Genomic DNA, 25002 nt, shown 5'->3' with positions numbered 1-25002 from the left:
CGCCCTGGGGAGCCGCAGCTGCAGGAAACCGCAGGGCAACGGGAGCGGGCGCCGGGCTCCCTGGGGACGCCGCGCTCCCCGCGGGGCCGGCCCGCCGCTATAAAAAGCTCGGCAGGATGCAGATGTGCGCGGGGGGCCGGCCGGGGCGCGGGGCGGGGGTGCCCTGCCAGCGGGGGCCTCCCGAAAGCGCCCGCTCGTGCCGGCACGAGGCCGGGGCTGAGTCACCCGCTTCCGTCCTCCCAAACGGCACAAGGTGCCGCGGGGCTGAGTAACCCCAGGGCCGGCCCCAAACCTGCCTGCCCCCCCCCCCCCCCCCGACGGCCCGTGGGTGTTTTCTGCCCTTGCCCTCCTGCCGAAGCGCGGGGCGGCCGCGGGCTCACCAGGGCCCCGGGGCCGCAGTGAGCATGCGGGAAGCTGTGGTGCCAGCGCGGCCGGCAGCGCCCGAGCCTGCTCTCTGCACGCAAAGCCCCGTGGCACCCGACCAGCTCCCGGAGGGACCGGTTCGGCCAGGCTTCTTGTTTTTCCTCTCCAAAAAATGGCCTCGTGCAGCTGGTAACGCGCAGCTCTAGCCACGAGGTGGCAGGGGCCTGACGACCACGATGTCCCGAGCTGGCCATGGGTGCAGGGTGCTCAGTGCATGGTGCATGGCCCAGGGTGCTCGGTGCAGGACCCAGCACCCTGCGCTGCAGCTGCCCGGGACCGGAGGACCCTGCTGCTTTGGCCACCGCCGCAGGAGCAGGAGGGGTCGCCGTGTCTCTCTGCACCTGCTGCGCAGCCCCCTTGCCATGGGGACCTGCCTTGGCCCCCCCGCCCCATCCAGCACAGCCCTCCCCCCCGCCCCGGAGCAGCCCGTGTCCTCTCGGCCAACACCTTTATTTTATTACTCCGTTACACGGCCCCGTCGCGGCGCCCCAGGGGCCGGAGCGGGCGGCGGCGCGGGGCGCGCGGGCGCTAGTGCAGCTTGCAGTGCACAGGGTGGAGCAGGGCCATGTGCTCGGCCCCCTTGAAGGGCAGCTTCTCGGTGGAGTAGTAGTGCACCACCTCGGGCACGCTGGCGAAGACGCCGCTGGTCTGGCTCAGCGTGTACTTGTTGTCCTTGGTCTGCGCCACGATGATGTGCACGCAGCCCTGGCTGGTCCTGCGGCGGCGGCGGCAGGCGTCAGCGGGGGCCCGGCCCAGCCCGGCCGCTCCGGCCCCGGGGCCGCCCCGCTGCCCGATCCACCCTCTATTTGTTCCCGTTCCCCGCTCCGATTGTTTCGGCTCCGGGGGCTCCGCTTCCTCAGGAAGGAAACGCCGCCGGCGCTGCCGACAATGCCGCCGCGGGGAGGGGGCCGCCCCGGCGCCGCGGCCACCGCGCGGGGCAGCGCCCCCGGGCCAGGACGCCTGGGCCCCCCCTGCTCCGGGATGGGGGGGAGGGGGGACGATCCCCTGGGATGTTGGTGCTCCCTCCCCTGCCGCGGTTCCCACGGGCAGCCCAGGGTCCGGATGGGACCCTCCGGGGCCGAGACCGCCCCCCCTCCGGGGCTGGGACCCCCCCATGGCCAGACCCCCGGGCCACTCACTTGAGGGCGATGGAGTACTTGCCGCTGCCGGTCTCGCTGGTCCGCACCAGGTAGCCGGCCTCCTTGCAGGGCTGCAGCCGGGTCTCGGCCTCGGCGCGGGTGATGGCCCCGTGGTACCAGCTGCGGCAGAGCCGGGGCGGCGCTGAGCGGCGGCGGGCGCTGCCGGCCCGGCCCCCCCCCCCCCCGTGTCCCCGTCCCCCCCCCCAGACTCACGGCTGCTTCTCCAGCGCCACGGCGGGATCCACCCGCTCGCCCTCGCCGTGCTCCGGCGCCGCCGGCTTCAGCATCTTGGGGGTCCAGCTCTTCTGGCGGAGATGCTGCCGCGGCGGCGCCTCCTCCTTGGGCCGCTCCGAGCCCTCGAACTGGACTGGGGGTGCGGGGGGGGGGGAGGCGGCGTCAGCCCCCCGCGGCCGCCCCGCCGCCCCCCGCCGCCGGCCCCGGCCCCTTACCCGAGAGCGCCTTGACGATCTGCTCCTTCTTCCACTCCCAGGGCTGCTCGTACTCGGCCGCGGGGCGCTCGTCGTCCTCCGGCAGCCGCCCCTCGGCCGCCCGCGCCTCGCCGGGCTCGTAGGGGGTGTCGTAGAGCTGCGGCCCCTTCCCCGGCCCCTCCTTGGGCCCCGGGCGCTTGGCCGCCGGCTCCGGCTTGCCGCCGGCCTCGCCGGCCTCGCCGGGGCCGTCCAGCAGCAGGATGGCTTTGACCAGCGGGTCCTTGGAGCCGCGGCGGCGGATCTCTGCGGGGCGGAGGGGCGGCGGGGTCGGGGCGGGCAGCCGCGGCGGCCACCCCACGCACGCACCCACGCACCCACCCGGCGGCGGGCTTCGCTCCGCGGAGGGACGCGCGCGGCGGGCGAGGGGCGAGCGGAGCTGCGGGACACGTGCTGGGGCGCCAAGGGTCCCCAGCGCAGGATGGGCGCCCGGGCCGGGAGCGATGCCGCCCACCCCGAGCCGCCCCGTCTCGCCCCCCGGCACCGGGCTCCGGCGACCCGGCTTGGACAAACAGCCCGGGCCGCCCCGCACGGAAAAAAACCATCAGCAGCAAATCTTTTATTTCCAGCTTCCGGCCGACTCACTTCCTGTTATTCTGTCCAGCTGTGCGGGTGGAGCGGGGGGTCGCGGCGGCGGCAGCGAGGCCCTGGCACGCCGCGAGCCCCCCGGAGCCGGCGGCCGGGCGGCGGGTCCCGCACCTCCCCGGGGAGCCGCATCCCGCCCCGGCACCCCGCCGCAGCCCCAGGCGCGAGGCTGCTGCAAACCTGCCGCTTATCTCCGCCGGCGCGGCGGCAGGAAGCACCGGAGCCGCTTCCCTCTTCCCGACGCCCGCGCCGCGCCGGGCGGCTCCGCGGCGGAGGCAGGGAGCTCCGGCGGCTCCGGCGGTTCCCGCGCCCACGGGGGCGGCCACCCACCTGTGATCATCTGCTGGGCGTCGTAGGGCTCCATGTAGCCGTCGTTCTCGCCCAGGCGCTCGGCCTCCCGCTGCCCCTTGGTGCGCTTGGCGTCGTAGGGGTCGGCGTAGTCCTCCAGGATGATGACCTGCGCGGGGCAGCGGCGCCGCGCCGCCGGCTCAGGCCCCCGGCCAGGCTTTGCCCGCCGGGGTGAAAGTCCCCGGGCGGCTGCGGTGCCGCGGCCGGGCGCAAGGACACGCGCTCCGCGGGGGCGAAGACCCTGCTCCCGCCGCGATCGTGCCAGAAACAGCTTTACGTAACCGCTCGTTTCGCCAGCGCCGGGCGAAGGGGGCCGGCAGGGAGCAGGGCCTGGGGAGGACGGACATCGCACCCCCCCCCCCCCCAAAACGGATGAAGGGGATGAAGGCGCTATGCACGGCGGCTCCAGGGGCCGCGGGACGCCGTGGGTCTAACATCACCCCCCCACCGCCGCCACCGCGCGCGTTCCCCCCCCCCCGCCTTACCGTCTCCGCCTTGGCGCTCTTGCCCTTGTCCTGCTCGGGGGCCGGCGCGGGGCCGGCGCTGGGATAGCCCTTGCCGTTCTTCTCGTGGGCCTCCACCTTGATGAGGCGGTTGATGTAGGTGCCGCAGCCCTTGGCGGGGGGCTCCGGCGCGGCCCCCTCCGCCCGCGAGTTCTTGCGCATCCTTCCCGCGGCCGCCTGCAGCAGGCCCTGCAGGTTGTCCCGCGACAGCCGGCCGCCGCCGTCCCGGCCGGCCCCCGGGGCGCCCCGGCAGCCCCCCAGCTCCGCCGCCGAGTTTTTGCGGTTCTTGCCCGGCGGGGCCCCCCCGGCCGGCTCGCCGGGGCCGGGGCTCTTGCGGGACGGGCTGCACAGCTTGCCCAGGCTACCGCTGCCCGGCCTGGCCCGCTCCGACACCGTCTTCAGGTTGGAGGGGAACTCCTTGAACCACTTGGCCGCCATGGGGCAGGGGCTGCCGGCGCGGCGCCCCCGCCGCCCCCCGCGGCCTCAGGGCCAGCTCAGCCGCGGGGCGGCCCGGCTCCCCCCGGCTCCCCCCGGCCCCAGGAGCGGCCGCCCGGCGGGCAGGGGGAGCGGGACCCGCGGCGGCCGGGGGCCAGCCCGCCGCGCCGGCGCCTCTCCCCGGGTTGGGGGGGTGGGGGGGGGGCCGGGGCTGCCGCCCCCCGTCGCCGGGCGCGCGAGGGGTCTCCAGGCGTCCTTGGCTCCAGAGGGGGCCGATGGGGCGGCCCCGGGTCCTTCGCCCCCGGCGGGCAGTCCCGGCTCGTATGCGCCCCCCCCCCCGGGGGGCCGGGGGTCTCTCCAAGGGTCCTTGGCCCCAGGGAAGGGGCGCCGGGGGGGTCCCAGGTCCTTTGCTCCGGTGGAACGGGGGGGTCTCTCCCGGCGTCCGGGGGGGGTCCCAGCTGTGTCAGCCCGGGGCGGGAGCGGGGTGTCTCCGAGGGCGCTTTGCCCGGGGGGGGCCCCGAGCCCTCGGCCCCGGCGGCGGGTTCCAGCAGTCCCTCGCTGCGGCGGGTCCAGCCCGGGGCAGCCCCGCGGGGGCTCTGCGCGGCCCCACGGCCGCTGCCGTCGCGGCTCCTCGGCGGCGCCCTTCTGCGGGGCGGCGGGGCGGCAGGGGCTCAGGCCGGCCCGGGGGGCCCCATGCGGCGGCGGCGGCGCGGGATGGGACGCGACGCGACGGGACGGGACGGCGCGGAGCCGAGCGGGGCCGGACGGGGCCGGAGGGGGGGTGGCGGGGCCGGCGCTCCCCGCCCAGATCCGGAGGGGGCGGCGCGGCCCCCGGGGACGCAGCGGCACCGGCCCGGCGGGCGTCTCACCGGCCCCGGCCCCGGGCGGCGCCCCGGCCCCGGCCCCGGCCCGACGGGGCGGCCCCGGCCCCCGAGAGCCCCCTTCCCCCCCCCCCCCCGCCCCCGACGCCAGAGCCTTTCCCACCTCGCCGCAGAGGCACTGGGGGGGGGGGGGGCTCCTTTTTGCGCCCCCCCCCCCCCCCCGAGTGGCCGAGGTGCTCCTCACTGCTCCGAGATGGCGGTGGGATTGTTGGGGGGGGGGGGGTGGTTTGAGGGTCCCCTTGCGGCAGCTGGGGCTGCAGTGTGCCGGGCCACCCCGCAGGCTAATGGGGAGGGAGGGCACGGGGCTGCCAAAAAGGGGCTGCGACTTGACACCCCCCCCCCCCCCCCAACACACACACCCACACACCCCGGCAGGCAGGTGCTTGCCCGGCTCGGGGGCTCAGGGCCTCGGCCCCAGCGCTCCTGCCACCCTGCTTGCGGCTGCGGGATGTGGCTAAAAGACCCAGTTCTGTGAGGATGCGGAAAGCAGATTTTGTTTCCTGTAAGGCTGGTGTGTGTGTGTGTGTGTGTGTGTGTGTGTGTGTGTGTGTGTGTGTGTGTGTGTGTGTGCGCGTGTGTGCACATGTGTGTGTGGTGCTGGGGCTGGTACACTGACACATTTGCCCCATGGCAATGGGGGGAATTCTGCAGATAAAGTTTTTTGCAGCTAGAGGTGCTCGGCAGCTCCCAGCCTGGGCTGGCTCAAGCTCCGCCTGTCCGCAGGCTCCCAGGAACGGCCCTAAGGAAAAGCTGCCCTTCAGCAGGGCTGAGTGTCGAGCTGGGGCTGGGCCGGGTCTTGTGGCCAGAGCAGGGGCTCGAGCCCTGATGCTGCGCCGGAGCCGCCTGCGCCAAGCGAGCAGCCCTTGGCCGCGTTGGGGGGGGGGGGGGGGGGGGGGGACGGACCATGGTGGCACCAGGAGCTGCATGCGGCAGCACGGCCCTGGCCCGCCGCAGCGCAGTTGCAGCAGTGGCTTAGGAAGTGGCGGTGATTTCCACCTCGGCGCGGCTCGACAGGATGCGACTCGCGGTGGCGAGGCGCCGCTCCCAGGCTGCCGCCCGAACTGGCTCCCACGGCACCGGCACACGGGGTCACTTGGGCTCCGCTCAGCTTCCTTCAACCACCCCCGACGCCCGGGTGAGCCAGGCTCTGCGAGCCGGGGCGGCAGCTCCGCGAGACGGCCCCGTCTTGCTTGGAAACCGCCCGACCACAGCAGCACAGCGTTAGTGGGGCAAGACTGAATTAAAGCAGGAAGAAGCACTTGCTCTGCGGCTGCCCCGCGCCAGCCTCGGTGGCTCTAGCGCACATCTGCCGCGCGCGTGCCGCTCGCAGGAGTGCTGCCAACCTCCATCCGCCGCCGAAGCGCCTGCTCCTTGGAGCAGCTCGTGCTCCACGTGTGTGGTGGTGGGATCCCGGCTCACTGCAGCTCCACTTGTTCCGGGCCAAGCAAAACGCCAGGTCCCCGCTGGTAAGGTTATGAACGAGACTAAAAGCTGCTGGTTTTGGGTCTTTTCTTGGCTTACTGCCGGGTTTAAATCCCTCTTAGTCTTTCCGGGGGGACACGAACGGCAGAAAAACCATGCGGGGGGGGTGGAGGCCTGGGGAGCCACCTCGTCGCCCAGACCTCGGCTGAGCAGACGTGGCCCCAAAGAAAGACACCCGCCCCCGGCAGCATCTCGGGGACGTCGTGACCCACTGACTGCAGCCCGCGCGCCTCACGGCGCTAAATCCAAACCTTCTTTTTTAGCAAGTCTCTCCTCCCGCCCCATCCTCTGCCAAATCCCGAAGGGGAAGGTTGTAGGAGCTTCTCCGACGGAGGTAACAGATGGTGCCGAGGGCTTGTTTCCCGAGAAGCCAAAACAAGACAACTGCAAAGCTAACGCGATGGTGACTAGCGCTGAACCTGTCTGCGGAACGAGGTGGATCCTGCCGCTCGGGTAAGTGAGAACAGACGGGACACGCGGCAGCGTGAGGCGGACGAGTGCCAGACTCCGGCTCGTGCTATTCCTGCCGCGCTTCCAGCCTCGAGTTCACCACCCAGCCGAGGAGCAGCAACGTCCCTGAGCCGCCTGGGGTGCAGCCAGGGCTGCCGAGGGGGACCCTGCGGGGACACGTGCTCCCGCGGCTGGGGCGAGACCAACGCCGGCCTCCGTGCACAGGGGAAACTCCAAGTGCTAAAGAAAGCAGGAGCGGGAGGCTGTCGCCGTACAGCCGGGGCTCCTGTCGGTCTGCGATGTTCCCGCAGGGGTTCGAGGGGCAGTTCAGCAGTCAGACTCGTCCTCAGGACCGCTGGACTTGGGCTAATCGCTCCCGCGTGAGGCCTTAGCACCTGCAGCGCTGAGTTAATGTTTAATCTTGCCTGGGTGCAGTACTCAGAAACGGAAAGCCCTGCCAGCCCCGGCCCCGCAGTTGCTGATCTACCCTGGGGGGAGGCTGGGGCAGAACTGGAACGGGAAGGCAGCCGGCTGCGGAGCCCTGGTGTCCTGCGGCTGGCTTCTGAGGAGGAAGGCGGCAGGAGCAAGGGAGGCTGCATTCAAATAAAACTCTGGTACTGTTGTTCCAGTCTCCTGCCTAACTCAGGGGACACCCCAGACCCCTCCGAATCCGGCCAGGCCTGTTGGGGAAGTAGCTAGGACCTGGGAGCGAGGGCTGCTGGAAGCTATCCAGGTCATCTTCCAGAAGGAAAATAACCCCCAAGCGCTAGAGCAGTAAGGAAGGCTCAGCTGCAGACGCGGCCCCCGTGTGACCCAGCAGCCCGGACCTAGAGGGACAGTGACGCCGCAAAGTTGGGCAATGCCTCGCTCAACATTCATTAAACTGACTTAACCCCCTGCTGCACAGCTGGTGCTTTGGACAGAGGGTGCGAAGGGAGCCAGGAGAGCGCGAGGATGCCTCCACCGCCGCCGGCCCGGGCACAGGGCCGGGAGCTGGAGCCCCGCACGGCCGCCCCCGGCTCGCTCCGGTCCAGGGCATGGGAGAGCTGCTGCCTCATCCGCAGGACAAACCCAGGAGCTGCCCTGACTTTCCCAGTCCTTCAGCACAACTCTGAGATGGTCCTTCGCAGAGGCTGAAGCCACCCCTGAAGCAAACATTGAAAAGCCATCAGTAATCCCCTCTCATACAGCATCTTTTTATTCCAAGGCTTGAAGCAGGGCAAAGCGTAATGAGCAGAACAGCTGCTGGGTAAGATAATGGACTTCTTCTGAGTCCCTTTGATTTTCTAATAACTTTTATTTAAATACAATGAATTAATACTGATGGTTGGATTTGACACTAAATGAGTCAGCTATGCCCTACAGCCTAGGACTTTACACCAAAAGTTAGAGCGGCTATAAAACCAAAATTTGTTTCCAGCAACCTAAATGCAGAGTTGGTGAGATGCAAGCAAGGAACAGGACCTGAGCAGCAGGGCACGGCTGGAGCCCGCTGCACGAAGGCTTTCCATCAACTGCTGCAGCTCAGCCCTGTTACCGCTGAGCGGGGCAGGAGCAGCAGGCTAGGAAAGATGGCACGAGGTTGAGGAGGAAATAATAAATAAGATCTACAGAACTGGTGCCACTTGCCCCAGTCTGCTGCTGCAGGTCAGTAAGTCTCCCAGAGGACAGTAAGAGGCAGCATGACACGAACCCCTTCTGAGCAAGACCAGCCTGCGCGCAGCACGGAGCCGTGGCTCGCACGCAGCGCTCCCGGCCCGAGCCCGGCGCCCGCCTTTATTCAGTAGCTTTCGTCTCTAGTACAGCAGTTACAGGTACCGAGGCAAGGGCTGATCTTGCATAGCTGAGTGCACAGGATTGTGCCAGCAAAGGAGATCCCGCTTTTAATGAAATGGAGTCAAGAGCTACAGGACACGGCTTAGCATCGTAATTAACCAGTTGCCATGCTCAACTCACCAGCACCACAGTGCAGATGCATAAATACAGGCTTGTCTTCTACAACATTCAGCTTGCTCACCCACCTTCCCCACCCCACACGTTCAGCAGGGAGAGACAGGCAGACACCGCTACAGCCAGCTCCAGGTTTATCACAGCTGAGCCTCTGCTCGTCTGTCTCACTGCTTAGCAACACAGGACACTGAAGAGAACAGTTCGCAGTGAGAGCTGGCAGCCCTTAGATGCACATACAAACCATTCATCCACAGCAGCACACAGGTAACTGTTACAGATCTTTCCATCTCTGCTTCCCGAGGTGTAAAAGTTTGCAGTTTATAAAGAGAAAAGTCTGTTCTTGATCTAGAGGAGAAGAGGGCTGGAAGCCCTGCTCCTTTGATGCTTGGAAAGAAGGGTTTCTTTCTTCCAAGAAAGTTTGTACCAGACTTTCCCACTTGGCTTGTCCATGAAAATCGCAGAAGTGTTGACACCAAGCAGGCTTTGGCCATTCCTCTACCCCCACCTCCAACACGGCCCTTTCACAGGCCCTTCACTCCGTTCACTGCCCCGCAACCGAGCCAGCCCGGTGCAGTGTTGAAGATGTAGCATGGCAAGGCCACTGCAAACTGGTTTGCTCCAGGCTGCTGCCAGCAGAGGGTAGAATTCCACCCAACAGCAGCTTGGAAAAAATTAGTCAGACCAGCATCTTCAAATTAACAAACTGTAATTTTTCTCCAAAGATACATTTTCCATACACATCCATCATACACTGTAACAAAAAAAAGCAGTGTACATGAAATAAGAAAATAAATTAAATCCATAGCATAGGTAAGGAGGATGCTCTAGACTGGAGTAGAGTCGAAAGTTTCCAGCGATACAAGAGGCTCAAAAGTTTGTTTTAATAAGAATGCCTGCTAGCAAGGGTCCAGCAAGTGTTTTAGGTCAGTCCAACTGCTTAAACAGTTTCTTTAGAGTTTATAACAGCCATTATTGTCCTGCAACAGGCAGAGCTATTACATCCTGGGAGAAAGCCAAAGAGGCATCTTAAGATCCAAGTACAGCATTCAGAAGATAATCAAATTGGTCCTGCAGTATCCAAGTATCAGTGCTAGCCGTCTTCCTTGGGCGGCGTGTACCAGCCTGAAACAAGAACGGAGATCCATGAGACAAAGCTGCACACGCACACGAGCGCCGCACCTGAAAACACACAGCTAGAAAAGCTGCAGAAACTGGCAGCATGAACATGCTGTGTCCCACTTGCGAGGGGCCCAGTACGAAGACTCCACCGCTCCGTGGGGGCCTCCCAGACTGCCAGGCCTCCTTCTCTCCACACTACTTCCTGATACCGTCTGAACAGCAACATCGTATCTCCAGTTATACCGGAGGGACCCCAACACCAACCGCCAGGGCCAGGGTGGGAAGGGCAGAGGGATGCTGCAGCCATGTTTGCTGCTTTAGAGAGCAGTTGTTTCCCCTGGCTGTCGGTGTGATCTTGCTCCAGGCAATCTCTGCACTTGGGCAGTTACAGACGGGGCAGAAAAAACTTGAGCAGCTTGTCTGGATGCTCCGCCTAGAGGAGTCCCAGACTAGCAGGGAGAAAGGTCACCATCCTGCAGACACTCCCTCTCCCTCAGGCCTTACCATTTTTCTCATGGATCTGAACCAGGGACTTGTAGGACTGCTGTGCTCTTGTCAGGCTGTACTGATTCTGCAAGGGAAGCCAGGTTGACAGTCAGTCCAGCTAGAACCCGACATAACAAGCAAGACATTTCACACACCTTCCCTACACAAACTACGCTGCCAAAGAGCTGGTAGGTTTCTCCATCTGCATCCATTCTGCTAGCTGCTTCCTAAGTTTGCTTACATGGTACAAAAACGCAGTTCCCAGATGCCTGCCCTCCCCTTCCCTTCCCAAGAAAAATTCCCTGGACTACAGCACAGTCATAAAAAACAGCCTTTGCGTTAGGCTCTCGCGACCCCAAACACCCAAGAGCATTGCCTTGTCTTAGATCCACAAAGCAGCCTGCGTTTGCCCCGAGGGATAAGGCCCTGCCTGGCTGCCCCAGACCAGCTCCTACCTTATTGGCTCCAAATTGCACTCTCGCTTTCCCTTTCACCAGGGTGGCGCTGATCTGCATTATCACCGACTCGATGGAGTACGCGCTGCTCCAGCCCTGCGGGACAGAGGTCAACACCGTGAGGCCAGCGCGCACCGCTGCCCCTGGGCTGTGCTTGTCAACAGCAAAGAAAGGGCCGTTCCAAGCACCGCACAGGCATCGCAAAGCCCTGCCAGGTTACAGCTGCCGGCAGGAGACACAAGTAGCGGTCGGGGCAGCGTTCTGCCACCAGCAGGCCCCAAACAGCAGAATACGAAGCACGACAGACAGCAGCTGCTCCCCAGGCCACACTGGCGGCCTTGGAGCCCCAGCGCTTCCCAGGGCAGCTCCCAGTACCCACCTGCTTTGTAAGTAGCTCCATGCAGATGGCACCGCCACCCAGAACATACCTTGGGGAAGGGAACAGGCAAAGTTGTGTTAGAGACAGACACTGGCTCACCCGCCCCCTGCCCCACAGACAAGCAATCTCCTCACTGCCCCAGAGCAGGTCTCAGATAAAACAAAAAGCCCCACCAACCCCTGCCTGTACTGCCTGGGAGCGCCCAACCGAGCAGGTTTCTGCAGCTTTCATTCTTCCACACTGCCACAATCACACCTCTGCCGCAGGGTTACACTTCGGATCCCTATTCCCTTCCCACAAGCAGCACTGCCTGCAGCAATCGGAGCAGGTACTGCTGCAAGGCAGATGGGTCACTGTCACCACCGGATAGGCCAGTCGCTTCACAGGCTACCGCAGACCCACATCACCAAGATTACAGGACTGTGCAGCACTCCTCAACGGATAAACCTGAGGAACTGTCACTCCTTTATAGCAGATGTAATATGCCGTACTGAAACTGCGCCAGGAGGCGGTGCAAGAGACCTGGCTGAGCAGAGACAGGCAAGCAGTTACTTACCCCCCTGAGAGCACAGGGGACACGACCCTTACAAACGGTGGGTCAAAAGGAAAGTTATCCTGCAAGGAGAGAAGGGAAGCAAAGCTGCTGAGAAACGCTTTCTCTTATGACTCGCTGAAACAGGCAAGTCTTGAGGATGGGGAGAAAGCCTTACTTTAAAGGAGAAGTTTAGGAGGATGAAATCTGTTCCTTCTTTCTCTTTGAGGATCTGGAGATCATTGTGCAAAGCGCTATCCTCGTCAACCCTGTCAAAGGAAAACCCCAGCGGGTGAGAGACAAGGTCGTGCACATAAAGTCAGCCACACACTGCCAACGAGCCCCAGAGCTACTGTACCTGCACAACCTGGCTGGCACGTGGGCCCTCAGGTTCACACCCAGAGGGCAGTGACAGCATGCGCTGCCAGCATTCTGCTCCTGGTTTGCAGAGAAGACCATCACACCCTTTGCATGCTGTCAGCTTAAAAATAAAGACTGCCTGGCCCAAGGAAGAGACCGTACTGGTGTCTGGAGGGTGTGAAAGCTCAGGGTTTTGTCTGATGCACCTCTTCCAGGTCTCTAGGAACAGCAGACAGACTTGCAGAGCCCTAAGATTATCTCATTTCTCTGGAAATATCTCCCTTCTGATGCGGAGACAGCAAGCAGGCTACCCATGAGACTAAAAAAGGCTAAACTAAGCTCTGCCAGATGCTCCCCTGCCCTGGTCACTTCTCCCCTTGCTCACAGGGATGTTTTGGTCCCACCACCAAGATCCACAACAGTTGCATGTTCCCAAGCTTTGCCACCTACTTCAGGAGTTTGACGTTCCAATCGTACAGGCTGTCGTTCACTAGTTCAACTGCATAGTATCCTGCAAAGCAGAGAGGAGGCGCATTAGCACAGGGGAGTCTGAACAGCCATCCAAACAGGGGTCTGCGCTGTCATCCAGATTTCAAGTCCCCTTCGCTCTGTAGCACAAACTGGCATAGGCCCAGCCCAAAAAAGGAGATCTTATCCAGGGGGCCATCCTGATGGCAGCAGTTTTGACTATTCCTCCTTGAATCCTGGCGCTCAGGAAAGGAGTAGGAGCAACATTACCAACTAAGGCCAATCCCTACAGCAGAAAGGCATGTGCAACAGACAAACACATCAGAAAAGTAGCTTTTGTCTCAGAAATGCTCCCGTTCACAGCATGCTCCTTGCTTCCATCCAGCACCGACAGGGAATGGAGATGGTAGGGCAGTTTTGCTTACTCTTGACTGAGCCACAACAACCTAAGGCCTGAGATCCTCTTCCCCATGATACAGCTAAGCAGAACAGAACAATTCAGCTCTGAGACCCATTAGGTACCACCCGGAATGACGAGGAAAACCCCTACACGAACCCCTCCCTCAAGCTCCTTGAAGTACTTACCGCCTTTGAAACTTGGTGATCGGTAAATATCCCTGAGCTCCTTCATTAGCCGGTCGGTGGCCTGCACAGACCCAGACACTGCACCCTGAGAGGAATTTGGGAGGAGGGGGAATTGCATTGTTACACTGCACACGCTGCGGCCATCGCTATGCGAGGCTAAAGCCTGAGCTCGAAGTCCTGCCCTGGAATACCTGGCCTCTAGACCAGACCTTACTGTGTCCCCCACTCTCTCCGTTTTCCCCTTTCTCCCTCCAGCAGGCTCCCTTGTTCCAGACAAATAAGCTACCCCAGGTAGTGCAGCTGCAGCAGAGATTCCTCCCTGTCCTCTGAACTAACAGACTGCCCAAGAGTCGCAACGCGCCAGGCATCTCCATGACCCAAGGCAAAGCTCAGCTCCTGAGAGCAGGGGAGAAGCCAAGATCTTGGTGCAGGAACGCTGCCCTGCATAGCGCCAATCTCTCAGGGGCACCACGCTCGCCTGAACCCAGCACTGACTTCCATGAGCCAAGGGGCACTTAACTGCCTTCTCTGCATAAGCCACACCAGCCCCTGATGGCCTTCGCTGTACCTTTGGCTGGAGACTGCCCCTTTGATATGGGGCTAGCGGGTGTCTCCATCACTCCCTTGGGTCCCTCTGCTTCCCCAACCCTCCGGCCCTCCAGGTGACACGTACATTTAAGTAATCTTGCCTCTGGTTCTTTTTTATTTTCTCTAAAATGGCGAGGTTTTCCTTCCCAATGCCTTCATCCTCTGTCTTTTTTCCATCTGCTGGCTCTTCCTCTTTCATCTCATAGTGGTCCAAGTCCTCAGTGTCCTGGGAAGGGGAGAAGAGAACTAGTATGACATCCACTCTCAGCATGAGATCCATCTGCTGGTATGAGATCCTCCCTGCTCTGAGTAACCGTAGAGACCAAGCTGTCTCTCTACCAAGATGCACTCCTAGTGCTAACCTCCCTCCCAAAGAAATCCCAAGGCTTGCTACTAGGCACAAACGTTGGGATGGAAGAGAAGACACAAGACCTCAGTGCAGGGAGGTTGTCTGGGCATGCTCGAGAAAGATTCTGTCCTATAAGCAAGAAGTTTCAGGCACTGGGCCCCTGCAGCCCTCCCGTGCCAAAGCCAGCAGGCAAAGAGGTACATTTCCCTTTCCAGATTTAATTTGGGCTCGTATAAGCTCTTTGTTCACTAGATTCTTCACTGCCAAGTCTCATGCCTGTTTATAATTAGCCATTAATCTTGCATATGCTCCTCAATGAGCCTCACGTAACTGTGGGGCATTGCATCTCAGCGTGCATGTGGCTCAAACAGCCCTGTGCTTCATTTTTGGAGGGCTGAAACAAAGCACAGATACTCGATGCAGTGCTGCTGAGCTGTATTATTCCCCCTTTGTGAACAAATACCCAACAAGAACCCAGGTCACCAGCACAGAAAGAAGAGATTCTTTCATACACAAAATTCAGTGGCTCAGGACATTTTCCCTGAAAGAGATGTCACATTTCACTATGTGTCTGGAGGCTCTTTTTAGGTCAGCTCAGCTCTCCATCCACACAGCAAGCTGCCTAAGTTCTCCCCAACACAGCCAGAGGCTCAGCCCCTCATCCTCTTCCACAGTAACATCCATCAGGCTGGCAGGTGCAAGACAACTGATGTTAATAATCAGCAAAAAAACAGTCACAGCAATACAGTGGCCACTGCAGACCTCTTTTCCGCTGCACAGTGGCCACTGCCACTATGGAAGGCTGCATGTCAACATACAGGGCTGAGCTACCGGGAAACTGCCTGCAAATGGCTACAGATATGCACAGCTCCAACGCTGGTATTAAATCCTCGGAGCAAGTGTTTACTTTAACCTCTCCAGCTAGCCGTTGCTATTCTGGACGAGCATCGTTTTGGGAAGGGCTTTGACATTTTTAGACCTTCACACAGGAAGAAAATCCCTCGAGCGGATTAACCTGCATAATGCATCTCTGCACCAGGGCAGAGTTCGGCTGCTCTGCTCTTCAGACGCAGCCCAACAAATCCAGCTGCACAACAAGAAACCTTTGCTTTAAACGGTTCTGTCAGCTGTACAACAATGCAAGACATCAGCAGAAGGCAGGAGGGGGAATACTGCTCCCGCATATGCAGCTTACCACTAGTAGCCACTCGGTTCCCAAGGATCTGTTTTCCAGCCCACGGGAATGTGAGGACTTGCACATCACAAATTTGCCATGAAACAGCAAGTTTGTAGATACGCAAGGTTATATGTGGTATCAGTTTAAGCCTCCACATTTTCTCTGAGGACCCTTGCAAAGACTGGTCTCGATTTAACAAGCTATTAACTTTGCTAAAACCCCAAGAACTGCTGTGTGTGCTGCTAAGTGACCTGCCCCTAGGTTCTGCGGTGCTTCTAACTAGGTGCATACGCCTCACACACCCAAAGAGAAGTGCATCACAAAATATTACCATGGAGATTCAAGATTATTCCACCCACTTCTAGAGATCTCTAAACCACAAACCAAACAACTGAAGCCTGTGGGTTTTACAGCATGATATTCTCAGCCTACAGTGAAGTATGGCTGCCTCTACCTTTCCTGCCAATTATCTCGCTCGCACACTGAGCGATCCTACCTAATCCTCTCTGCAGGAGTCAAATTTTCACGGTGTGATTTCCCTGCCAGCAAGGGCAACTCAGCTCTGCACGCCCAGGAAATCAAATCGCTCACGAGTGAGTTTCAGACTCTAGAGAACAGCAGCACAAACCGAGAGAGAAACTGGCCAAGGGGTTCCCTTCTTAGCTCATTTTACACATCTTAAAGGCTATGGCAATGCTTCTTATTGCTGCAGTCCTGCACATTTTGTTAATGCATCACTCCCACCTGTGTCCGAGGCCAATGGCCACCTGCGAACCCAGCAGGAAAAATGCTGAAAACAATCAAGCTTTTGACCCAAACGGCGTCTTCCACATCTGGACTCCAAAAGCTACTTCCAAATATGATCTCTGTGTCTTAGCACCTTTTATCAGACATCTCATAGCAACAGCCCCTGTGCTCAGCTGTCCAACGTACTTCCTCATACAGTGAAGAGGCACTTACCTCTGGCATCTCTTCATCTTCCTCTTCAGAGGACACTTCTTCCTGTGTGCTCTATGAGGACAAAAGGATAGAGACAGATTGCATCATTAGCTTCCTGTGGCGGAGCTCCTGGAGCATATGCCAGCTGAGCAACCAGGTTCTCGCAGCGTGTGCCTAATAACATCTTTTTTTTTGTTGCAAAGCTGCAGTTAGACACACCGGCAGCAGCTCCAAGGGCTGGGCAGTCCTGTGCCTCACTGACTGCAGAGGGGCCCTAGATTTGTCCCCTGCCAGGTACAACGAACCTGGCTGTCATTACCAAGGAGACGAATCTGCCCCTGAGAGAGAAGATAAATGCCTCACATTCAATTAGAAGAAAACCCAGCGATCCTGGCCAAGGTTCAGTACCACACTAGATGCAGCGAAAAGGGCACATCACCACAAAAGATGGCACATACAGCACACCAGGGGGAGAACAGTGCTCGTCCGTATGCTGTATGTGCCATCTTGTGTGGTGATGTGGTTAGGAAGCGTCAGCCTTCAAAGCAAAAACCTGGGAACTCATTCTATAGGCTTGGGAAATCTCATCCAAGGTTACTCACCTGTTCTGCCGGCAGAGGCTGATCCAACATTTCAACATCTGGATGTTGGGGAAGGTTGTAGAGTTTGCACAGGTCTGAGATTATTCGCTTCAGGTGCTGCAAAAGCTGTCCAGAGAGCAGATAAGTGTCACAGAAACACAGAGATCCCACATACGAAGCTAAGCTTCAGCTCTCCTCAGTACTGTAATCGCTCTCCTCCACAAACAAGGAAGGCCCCCGCTGCAGGCCCAGAAGACACTCCTTTCTGCACAGCACCACTGCCAGCAGCAGCGAGCACACAAGGGAAAATCATGCCCAGCGTCAAGTAAGAGCATGTGGAAACTCAAGACAAGTCAGAGCCGCTCATGCCCAATTTCCAAACCCCTTGACGACGGCAGAAACATCCTCCCACCTCGGGCAGTTCACTGAACGCAGCAGGGATTTTGCTTTCAAGAAACAGGCAGCCACTATTCACCCCTCCCCTTTCCCCACCCAGTGCCCCCCTCACCAGCGTATTTCCTTTCTTGACTTCCACCAGCCTCTCCAGGATAGCTGCCAGGTTTGGATCATCTGACTCCACAGACCATATTGGGGGAACAGCTGGATAAGACTCCTAGAGAAAAGGAGAAGGTGGTGTTTGAGCCACTGTTAACTGTCTCAGCCCCACCTACGCAGACTGTGGGGAGCAGAGCAGGCATGCAACCAGGACAGGGAGCTGCAGCCCCGTATCTCCCACAAATAGATCCCTTCAAACTGCACGCATCAGCGGAACAGCGTCCAAGCAAGTGCACTCCACCCTCTCGACTAATCCCGGATGGAGGGCAAAACAAACAATAGCTCCGACCGCACTAATCTATCTCAGCTACGTGCTGCTTCTCTCCCCCAGCCCCCGGGAGCTGGAGGGGATAAGGGAGGTTGTAACGCTGACCGTCCCTTCAGCACTTGGGGCTGGGGGACGTGGAAGCGATTAATACGGAACACAAGGGCACTGCAGGCTGCCACACAGGCCTCTCGCGTCACTAGGTCTGGAACAGAAAAGCTGTCGGAAGAGATTACATACGCACTACCAGTGACAGCCACCTCCAGCACCTATTCAGAGGCAGCACGAGGGGCCGAGCTGATGCCTTTTATTCACAGCGAAGCCGGCTGACAAGCTTTGTCAACTTTTCTTCTAAGTCACCCCTCTGGAAAATCCCAGACACATCAGTCCCATCTCATGGCTGTACACTTCTGCATTAGGGGCTTTCCAGATACTGCCGTTCCTTGTCTCAAGCTGCAGTACCAGCTTTAACCTGCCTCGTGAGATCAGATCCCAGCACATGTGCTGTTAACTTCACCGAGCTGGCTGCACACACACAACATGCCATCCTGGAAGGCTCTTTGGAGGTGCCAGCACTGGCAAACTGATCCAGAAACAGGAACCTGCAAAATCCAGCCCAGGATTACTTAGGAGCCCCAGATACTCCAGAAACTTCCAGTCCTTGCTGTGATACTTTGTGTTTCACACTAGGCCAACCAAGTGTTTGTTTTTTTAAAATGTCAACTCATTCTGAGCCACGCAAAGATCCTGGGCAGAGAGACGGAGCACGTGTGAGTGGCTGGTGAGAGGGCATGGATGTTGTAAACATTAACTGCAGGAGCAATAATCTCCCCTGAGATACAGAGCAGTATAACAAGCCTTGAAATCTCCAACTCAATCTACCCAGGAATATCTCCTCTGGAGCCCCAGGAGAAGACAGCACAGGCCTTAAGAATTCACCTTGGTCAGGGACTGCAGCTACTGGGCACTTTCCCTTCCAACTTCAGAAATCCTAGAAGCATTTCCATTTAAGACAGCATCCACTTCTCAAGCCCATCGAGCATATTTGCAGTCACATCCTGTTTACAGAGCAATGACCCAACTCATGCACCACATCCGTGAGCAGGCTGCTCTGGACCGCAGCTCACCATCCCACCACGACCTGGTGGCACCCCCGCGTTCAACGCGTTTTCGCGTCCATCCTCTCTGGGAAAAACAGAGCGGTGGGAGAAGATGCTGATGCCTTCAGGCCACAGCAGGGCAAAGCGCGGAAGGACCAGTGCTCACAGGAGGAGATTCCCCCACCGCTCCACGAAATGAGGGGCTTGGCACCAGCGCTGTGGCCCAGAGAAGCGCTGGGTGCGCCCCTGCTCCAGGTGGGAACACTGCTCAGGGCCACCTGGAAACCCCGCGACAGAGCCAGCCACGCGCTGTGCAGGGGGTGCAAAGCCCCTCGCTGGAGCTGGGGAGGCAACAGGGAATTCGGGAGCAACCTGCTCCCCCAAGAAGCGCTCCAAGGCAGCCACCATCCAGGCTCTGTCCGCACGCATCAGCCAGCCCTCGCGGCCGGAGTCTAATGGGTGACGGCTGCCCGTTTTGCCCTGCTGCGGGACGGTTTCCCCAGCAGGCACCTCGCCCTCCGGGTGCCACCAGGCCGCTCTCCTCTCCCAACGCGGGCGCAGGGCGTCGGGGTGCTTCTGTCCGCACTCGGAGAGGAGCCGCTCGGCTCCAATGCGGCGGCCACAGCTCCGGGGCCAGGCCGCAACCCGGGATGGCGAGCGGACAGCCAGCAACGCCTGCCTGGAGCGACTGCAGCGGGAAGCGGGGACGTGCCGGGCCTGGCTCGGCCCTGCAGCCCCAAGGGCGCGTCGGGGTCCGCCCGGCCCCGGCTCCATCCCCAGCCCCGGCACCGGGGGGACCCGGGCCCGCCCGCTGCTCCCCTGGCACCGTGTCGCGTCGCACCGAGCTGGGCAACCCCGGCAACGCGGCGGGTTCCGCGGGCCAGGCCGGGCCAGGCCGTGGCGGGCCGTGACGGGACCGGTGCCGCCCCGCCGGTGCCGCCCCCCCCCCGGCCCCCCGAGCGGGCCGGGCCTCACCGTGATGTTGCAGTGGATGCGGACGGGCCCCGGCGGCGGCCCCCGGGAGCCCGAGCCGCCGGCGCGGGCCCCGGCGGCGCCCGGGACGAACTCGCAGCTGATCTCGTCGGGGCAGGCGCTGCCGATGCGGAACCGCTCGTGGCCCCGGTGGAAGATGGACTCGAGCAGCCGCAGCTCCCGCCTCAGGAGCCGCCCGGCGGGGGCCGCCGCCACCCCGGCCCCGCTCCGCCCGGGCCCCCCCGCCGCCGCCTGCGACCCCGCCGCCTCCTCCGCCCCCGCCCGCTGCATCTTCCCATGGAGGGACCCGCTCCGCCGCCGACGGCCCCGGGCCCCGCCGCCGCCGCCGCCGCCGCAGCCCTCGGAGCCGGCCCAAGATGGCGGCCGGGACGGGCCCCGCTCTCCGGAAGTGACCCCTCCCCGTCGCCAGGGGAAGGGGGCGGGACCGCGCCACGCCGGAAGCGCCCGCCCTGCCCCTCCCCCTTCTCCCGCCGCCGCTGCTGCCGGGGCGGGGGCGGGGCCGAGGCCGCGCGGGAAGTGACGTAACCTGCAGCGCCCCGGAAGTGAAGGCGGGCCGGACCTGGCGCCCGCGGGCCTCGGGCTGCGGGAGGCCGGAACCCTCCCCGCTCGGCGGCGGAAGCGGGGGCGGGGCCTGGGGGGGGCCTCAGTGTCCCCGGCGGGGGGGTCAGGGTCTGGGGGGGTCCCGGGGGTCCCCACGGCTTGGGGGGCCTCAGTGTCCCCGGGGAGACCTCGGGGGTCCCCACGGCCTGGGCCTTTCGGGGCCCCGTTGCCTGGGCCCGGGGGTTCCCGGGGTTGAGCCCTGCCGGAGACCCTGCTTGTGCCGCCCTCCCTGGGCTGCGAAATCCCAATAAAGCGGAGCCGACGGAGCGCGTCGTGCGTGGACGATGGCGACACGTGGGGCCTGGGGGGGGGGAGGCTGCAGGGGGCCGGGAGGTGCCACCACGGGGCCCCGGCGGCTCCTCGTCTGCCCTGGGCAGCGGGGCACCCGCCGGGCAGCGGCCTGAGGCCCCCGGGAGCCCCTTGCTTGCCCGTGGGGCTTCACAAAGCCGCCCAGGCTGGCTGCTGGGAGCACTGGGAGCGGACGTGTTCCCGCAGGAGCCTTCCACGCCCGCCCGGAGATGCCTCCCCGCTCCCTGGTTGCGAAGGAGGAGGCGCCCCGTGGGGTTTTCCATGCTACGAGGGCCCCCTGGTGCCTCCCGGCCCCCCAGGCCGGCCTCGCTGCTGGCTCCCGCCACCGGGGCTTGCGGGGAGCCCGGGCAAGGCCGGAGCCCCCCGTGCCGGGCAGCTGCCCCGGGGGCAACGGGCCCTGCACCCACTCGGGGCCTGGCCTGCCCCGGGGAGGGCAAAAGCAGCCGGGATTTGCCCCTCCGGGCCCGGCCTCACTGCCCGCCTCGGTGTCCCTCCCGGCCTCGGCTCGCCCAGCTGCGGATCAACCCCACGCAGGGGCAAAGCCCCAGGACCCCCGCGGCAGGAGGTGCTGGGATGTCCCGCAGCGCCCGAGCCCCCCCAAAGCCCCGGAGCCCCCCCAAACCCCTCTGCTGCCCTCGTTTCCACGGTCTCCCTGGTCCCCCCAGCCCCTCCGGCCCCCCCAAATTCCCTGGGCAGCCCTGGCACCCCTCCGCCCCCCCAACCTCCCAGACCCCCCCGCACCCCCGGGCTCCCCCAAAACCCCTCTACAGCCCCGGAGCCCCCCAAAGCCCCCTGCAGCCCTGGCGCCCCCCCCGGTCGCCCCCAGCCCCCCTCTGCAGCCCCGGTTCTCCCCAGCTGCCCCCGGCCCCGCTCGATCCCGGGGGGGGGGGGCGGGGGCGGCCGGGCCGGTGACGGCGGCGCTGACGGCGGCGGAGCGGAGCGGGGCGGCCCCGGCGCAGCGCCCGGCACCGCCTCCCGCCCGGGGCCGCCCCGCCCGGGCCGCCGCCGCCGCCGCCGCCGGCTCCAGCACCGCGGAGAGCGCGGGCAGCACCGGGGACAGCGCCCCGGGCACCGGCACCGGCACCGGCACCGGCACCGGGCCGCCCCCATGGCGCTGCTCCGCGTCCTCTGCCTGCTCGCCGCCCTCAGACGTGAGTGCCGCCGGGGGTCGGGCACCGGTACCGGCACCGCGGGGGGGGGGGGCAGGGGGCGCCGCCGGGCTCGGGGCTGCGCCTGTTGCACGGGACCGGCCGGCGCCGCGGGGGCGGAGGGGGGCGTCCGGGACCGGCCCGGCCCCCTCCCGGTACCGGCCCGGCCCAGGCACCGTGCAGCCCTGCCGGCGGTGCCTGCCCGCCGCTGGTCCAATCCACTCGCCCCGGCCCGGTGCCGTTGGCCGCCCCGCACCCCTGCCAGCGGAGGGACCGGCCCCGCCGCGCCGCCGCTGCCCCCGGTCCTGCCGCTGCCCCGGGGCCGGGCCGAGCCCTCCGGGGCCGGCGATGCTCCCGGTGCTCCCGGCACCGCCGGGGCTGGGACTGTCCCTGGGGCTGGGGGAGGGCAGGGCTGGCAGGGACACACATGTGCACACACTTGCACGCTCATGCACACACGTGCACGTGCATGCACACACGTGCACACATACGCATGCACACGCATGCACACGCATGCACACGCGTGCACCCGTGGCCCTCGAGCTGCCCCGTGCCCAGGCCCCGGGGAGCTCGCAGGGCCGGCGCAGGGCTCCAGCCCCGGGGGGGTTGTGGCCCCCCCCGGGGGGGTCTGGCCGCCGCAGCAGGGCCGGGGGCGCAGGGGGTCTCACCCTGCCCTGGCGCCCAGGGAGCCTGGGCACCGACACGGAGGAGCGGCTGGTCGAGTACCTGCTGGACCCGGCCCGCTACAACAAGCTGATCCGTCCGGCCGCCAACGGCTCCGAGCTGGTCACCGTGCAGCTGATGGTGTCGCTGGCCCAGCTCATCAGCGTGGTGAGTTGGCTGGGGCTCTGCTTCCCCGGGGAGCGTGCCGAGGGCCCGTCCGCACGGCCGGCCCCGCGCACGCGCTGCCTCTGCGGCAGCTAACCGGCTCCCGCTCTCTCCGCAGCACGAGCGGGAGCAGATCATGACCACCAACGTGTGGCTGACGCAGGTGAGAGCCCGGCCGCGCCGTTGCCTCCCCGCGCCGGGGCCCGGCGGCGCCTGCCCTCACCGCTGCCTCTCCGCAGGAGTGGGAGGATTACCGCCTCACCTGGAAGCCCGAGGACTTCGACAACATGAAGAAGGTCCGCCTGCCCTCCAAGCACATCTGGCTGCCGGACGTGGTGCTCTACAACAAGTAGGTGTCGGGGGGCCGCGCGCCCCCGGCCCGTGCGCGGCCCTGCGCAGCCAGGCGGGCTCAGCTGACGGCGCATCCCTCCGCCCCAGCGCCGACGGCATGTACGAGGTCTCCTTCTACTCCAACGCGGTGATCTCCTACGACGGCAGCATCTTCTGGCTGCCGCCGGCCATCTACAAGAGCGCGTGCAAGATCGAGGTGAAGCACTTCCCCTTCGACCAGCAGAACTGCACCATGAAGTTTCGCTCCTGGACCTACGACCGCACCGAGATCGACCTGGTGCTCAAGAGCGACGTGGCCAGCCTGGACGACTTCACGCCCAGCGGCGAGTGGGACATTGTGGCGCTGCCAGGGCGGCGCAACGAGAACCCCGACGACTCCACCTACGTGGACATCACCTACGACTTCATCATCCGGCGCAAACCGCTCTTCTACACCATCAACCTCATCATCCCCTGCATCCTCATCACCTCCCTCGCCATCCTCGTCTTCTACCTCCCATCTGACTGCGGCGAGAAGATGACGCTCTGCATCTCCGTCCTGCTCGCCCTCACCGTCTTCCTGCTGCTCATCTCCAAGATCGTGCCGCCCACCTCGCTGGACGTGCCGCTGGTGGGCAAATACCTCATGTTCACCATGGTGCTGGTGACCTTCTCCATCGTGACCAGCGTGTGCGTCCTCAACGTGCACCACCGCTCGCCCACCACGCACACCATGCCGCCCTGGGTCCGCACCCTCTTCCTCCGCAAGCTCCCGGCGCTGCTCTTCATGAAGCAGCCGCGGCAGAACTGCGCCCGGCAGCGCCTGCGCCAGCGCCGGCACACGCAGGAGCGCGCCGCCGCCAGCCTCCTCCTCCGGGCCGGCGCCCGCGCCTGCGCCTGCTACGCCAACCCCGGCGCCGCCAAGGCCGAGGGGCTCAACGGCTACCGCGAGCGGCAGGGGCAGGCGCCGGCCCCGGCGCCCCAGGGCTGCTGCGGGCTGGAGGAGGCGGTGGACGGCGTGCGCTTCATCGCCGACCACATGCGCAGCGAGGACGACGACCAGAGCGTGAGTTGGGGCGTGAGTTGGTTTGGGGGGGGGGGGGGGGCTTGTGCACCGCTGGGTGCATGCACACGCTGAGCGCGTCCCTGCACGGCCACGCGCGGGGGGATCCCCAGGCACCGTGCCCGGCCCCTGCTCCAAAGCGGCTCTCGGGAGCGCTGCCCCGACCTCAGCAGCCTCAGCTGCACCGTGAGGCTGCAGATTGCGGCAGAGCCAGGCTGGACCGGCCGCAGGGCTCGCTGGCTCCCGCCGCTCGGCTCACCAGCGACACGAGCTCACCGGGCTCAGCGGAGGGAGACCCGGGCGTTGCTGGCGGTGGCTGGAGCCAGCGGGGCCCCGGGCAGCGTCGGCGGCAGCAGCGCGTCCTGCAGCGAGCGCAGCCGTTGCGTAACCGCCCTGACCTTGAGCCTCCGTCCGGGCTCGCTGGCGAGGCGCCGCGGCTGACCGTGCCTCTGCCCCGGCCCGCGCAGGTCAGCGAGGACTGGAAGTACGTGGCCATGGTCATCGACCGCCTCTTCCTGTGGATCTTCGTCTTCGTCTGCGTCTTCGGCACCGTCGGCATGTTCCTGCAGCCGCTCTTCCAGAACTACGCCACCAACTCCCTGCTGCAGCTGGGCCAGGGCACCCCCACCGCCAAGTAGCCCCCGCCGCCGCCGCCGCCATCCCCGCGCCCCACGGACAGCGAGCGCCCCCGGAGCCGGCTCCGGCCACGGGGCTGGGGAGCCAGGGGCTGTTTCCAAGCCCGCACGGCCGGGGGGTCGGGGCCAGGCCCAGGCTTAGCCCCCTCTCCGGCCGTGCGGCCGGGTCCGGCCATCGGAGGTGCCGCAGGGGTGAGCTGGACCAGGGCCGCGGCGCCGGGCAGCCGCAGCCACTGCAAACCAATAAATACTCACACCGGAGGGGGCTGGTTCGTTCTTGTTTCATTTAATTCCGCACCGCTCCCTGCGGCTGGGGGCTCCGGCTCCCCGTGGAGAACCCGGGGGAGGAATCATCCCGGTAAGAGAAAAGAGCAAAATTGCCAAGGGAGGGAGAGCAGAGGCACCAAACCGGCCTCACGGGGATGCACCGTCCCCCAAGGCATCTCCTCCGTGGGGACAGAGCCGGCAGCAGCAGCA

General features: G+C 63.9%; 3 protein-coding genes across 5 annotated transcripts; 1 reads left to right on the top strand and 2 right to left on the bottom strand.

The window, feature by feature from the left end:
* Positions 1 to 857: 857 nt before the first annotated feature.
* Positions 858 to 4036, bottom strand: SHE (Src homology 2 domain containing E). Its single transcript, XM_067313465.1, has 6 exons — positions 3466 to 4036; positions 2963 to 3089; positions 2012 to 2293; positions 1776 to 1929; positions 1563 to 1682; positions 858 to 1138 (listed from the first exon to the last, which is right to left on the bottom strand). Exons 1-6 carry the CDS (start codon positions 3919 to 3921, stop codon positions 952 to 954), a joined length of 1326 nt encoding a protein of 441 aa, XP_067169566.1. The 5' UTR covers positions 3922 to 4036; the 3' UTR covers positions 858 to 951.
* A 5334-nt stretch (positions 4037 to 9370) lies between these two features.
* UBE2Q1 (ubiquitin conjugating enzyme E2 Q1) lies at positions 9371 to 19897 on the bottom strand. 2 transcript variants are annotated; one of them, XM_067313466.1, is made up of 13 exons: positions 19595 to 19897; positions 17208 to 17312; positions 16721 to 16825; positions 16140 to 16190; positions 13739 to 13879; positions 13066 to 13150; positions 12463 to 12523; positions 11831 to 11921; positions 11677 to 11735; positions 11121 to 11169; positions 10742 to 10837; positions 10305 to 10371; positions 9371 to 9803 (listed from the first exon to the last, which is right to left on the bottom strand). In XM_067313466.1, exons 1-13 carry the CDS (start codon positions 19880 to 19882, stop codon positions 9772 to 9774), a joined length of 1230 nt encoding a protein of 409 aa, XP_067169567.1. In that variant the 5' UTR covers positions 19883 to 19897; the 3' UTR covers positions 9371 to 9771. The 2 variants fall into 2 exon arrangements, with proteins under 2 accessions (XP_067169567.1, XP_067169568.1); XM_067313467.1 differs by lacking the exons at positions 11677 to 11735; positions 11831 to 11921.
* Positions 19898 to 21544: 1647 nt separating this feature from the next.
* CHRNB2 (cholinergic receptor nicotinic beta 2 subunit) lies at positions 21545 to 24766 on the top strand. 2 transcript variants are annotated; one of them, XM_067313461.1, is made up of 6 exons: positions 21545 to 21672; positions 22355 to 22500; positions 22616 to 22660; positions 22737 to 22846; positions 22996 to 23893; positions 24358 to 24766. In XM_067313461.1, the coding sequence occupies exons 1-6, from the start codon at positions 21630 to 21632 to the stop codon at positions 24526 to 24528; spliced, it is 1413 nt and encodes a 470-aa protein (XP_067169562.1). In that variant the 5' UTR covers positions 21545 to 21629; the 3' UTR covers positions 24529 to 24766. The 2 variants fall into 2 exon arrangements, with proteins under 2 accessions (XP_067169562.1, XP_067169561.1); XM_067313460.1 differs by having other exon boundaries at positions 22936 to 23893.
* Positions 24767 to 25002: the final 236 nt, after the last annotated feature.

Source organism: Apteryx mantelli, chromosome 31 (genome assembly GCF_036417845.1).
Source record: "Apteryx mantelli isolate bAptMan1 chromosome 31, bAptMan1.hap1, whole genome shotgun sequence".
Taxonomy (NCBI): domain Eukaryota; kingdom Metazoa; phylum Chordata; class Aves; order Apterygiformes; family Apterygidae; genus Apteryx; species Apteryx mantelli.
This window is presented reverse-complemented; position numbering and strand designations above follow the sequence as displayed.

What these genes read in the sequence shown, in the direction of transcription:
- SHE (XM_067313465.1), bottom strand. Translation starts at nt 3,921, where the DNA reads ATGGCGGCCAAGTGGTTCAAGGAGTTCCCCTCCAACCTGAAGACGGTG. An exon ending in GTGGCGCTGGAGAAGCAGCC is followed by an intron (nt 1,683 to 1,775) that starts GTGAGTCTGGGG and finishes GCTCTGCCGCAG; the next exon opens with CTGGTACCACGGGGCCATCA. An exon ending in AAGTACTCCATCGCCCTCAA is followed by an intron (nt 1,139 to 1,562) that starts GTGAGTGGCCCG and finishes CCGCCGCCGCAG; the next exon opens with GACCAGCCAGGGCTGCGTGC.
- UBE2Q1 (XM_067313466.1), bottom strand. Translation starts at nt 19,882, where the DNA reads ATGCAGCGGGCGGGGGCGGAGGAGGCGGCGGGGTCGCAGGCGGCGGCG. An exon ending in TCCTAAACTTCTCCTTTAAA is followed by an intron (nt 11,736 to 11,830) that starts GTAAGGCTTTCT and finishes CTCTCCTTGCAG; the next exon opens with GATAACTTTCCTTTTGACCC. An exon ending in TCCCCTGTGCTCTCAGGGGG is followed by an intron (nt 11,170 to 11,676) that starts GTAAGTAACTGC and finishes CCCTTCCCCAAG; the next exon opens with GTATGTTCTGGGTGGCGGTG.
- CHRNB2 (XM_067313460.1), top strand. Translation starts at nt 21,630, where the DNA reads ATGGCGCTGCTCCGCGTCCTCTGCCTGCTCGCCGCCCTCAGAC. An exon ending in TGGCCCAGCTCATCAGCGTG is followed by an intron (nt 22,501 to 22,615) that starts GTGAGTTGGCTG and finishes CTCTCTCCGCAG; the next exon opens with CACGAGCGGGAGCAGATCAT. An exon ending in GCGAGGACGACGACCAGAGC is followed by an intron (nt 23,894 to 24,357) that starts GTGAGTTGGGGC and finishes CGGCCCGCGCAG; the next exon opens with GTCAGCGAGGACTGGAAGTA.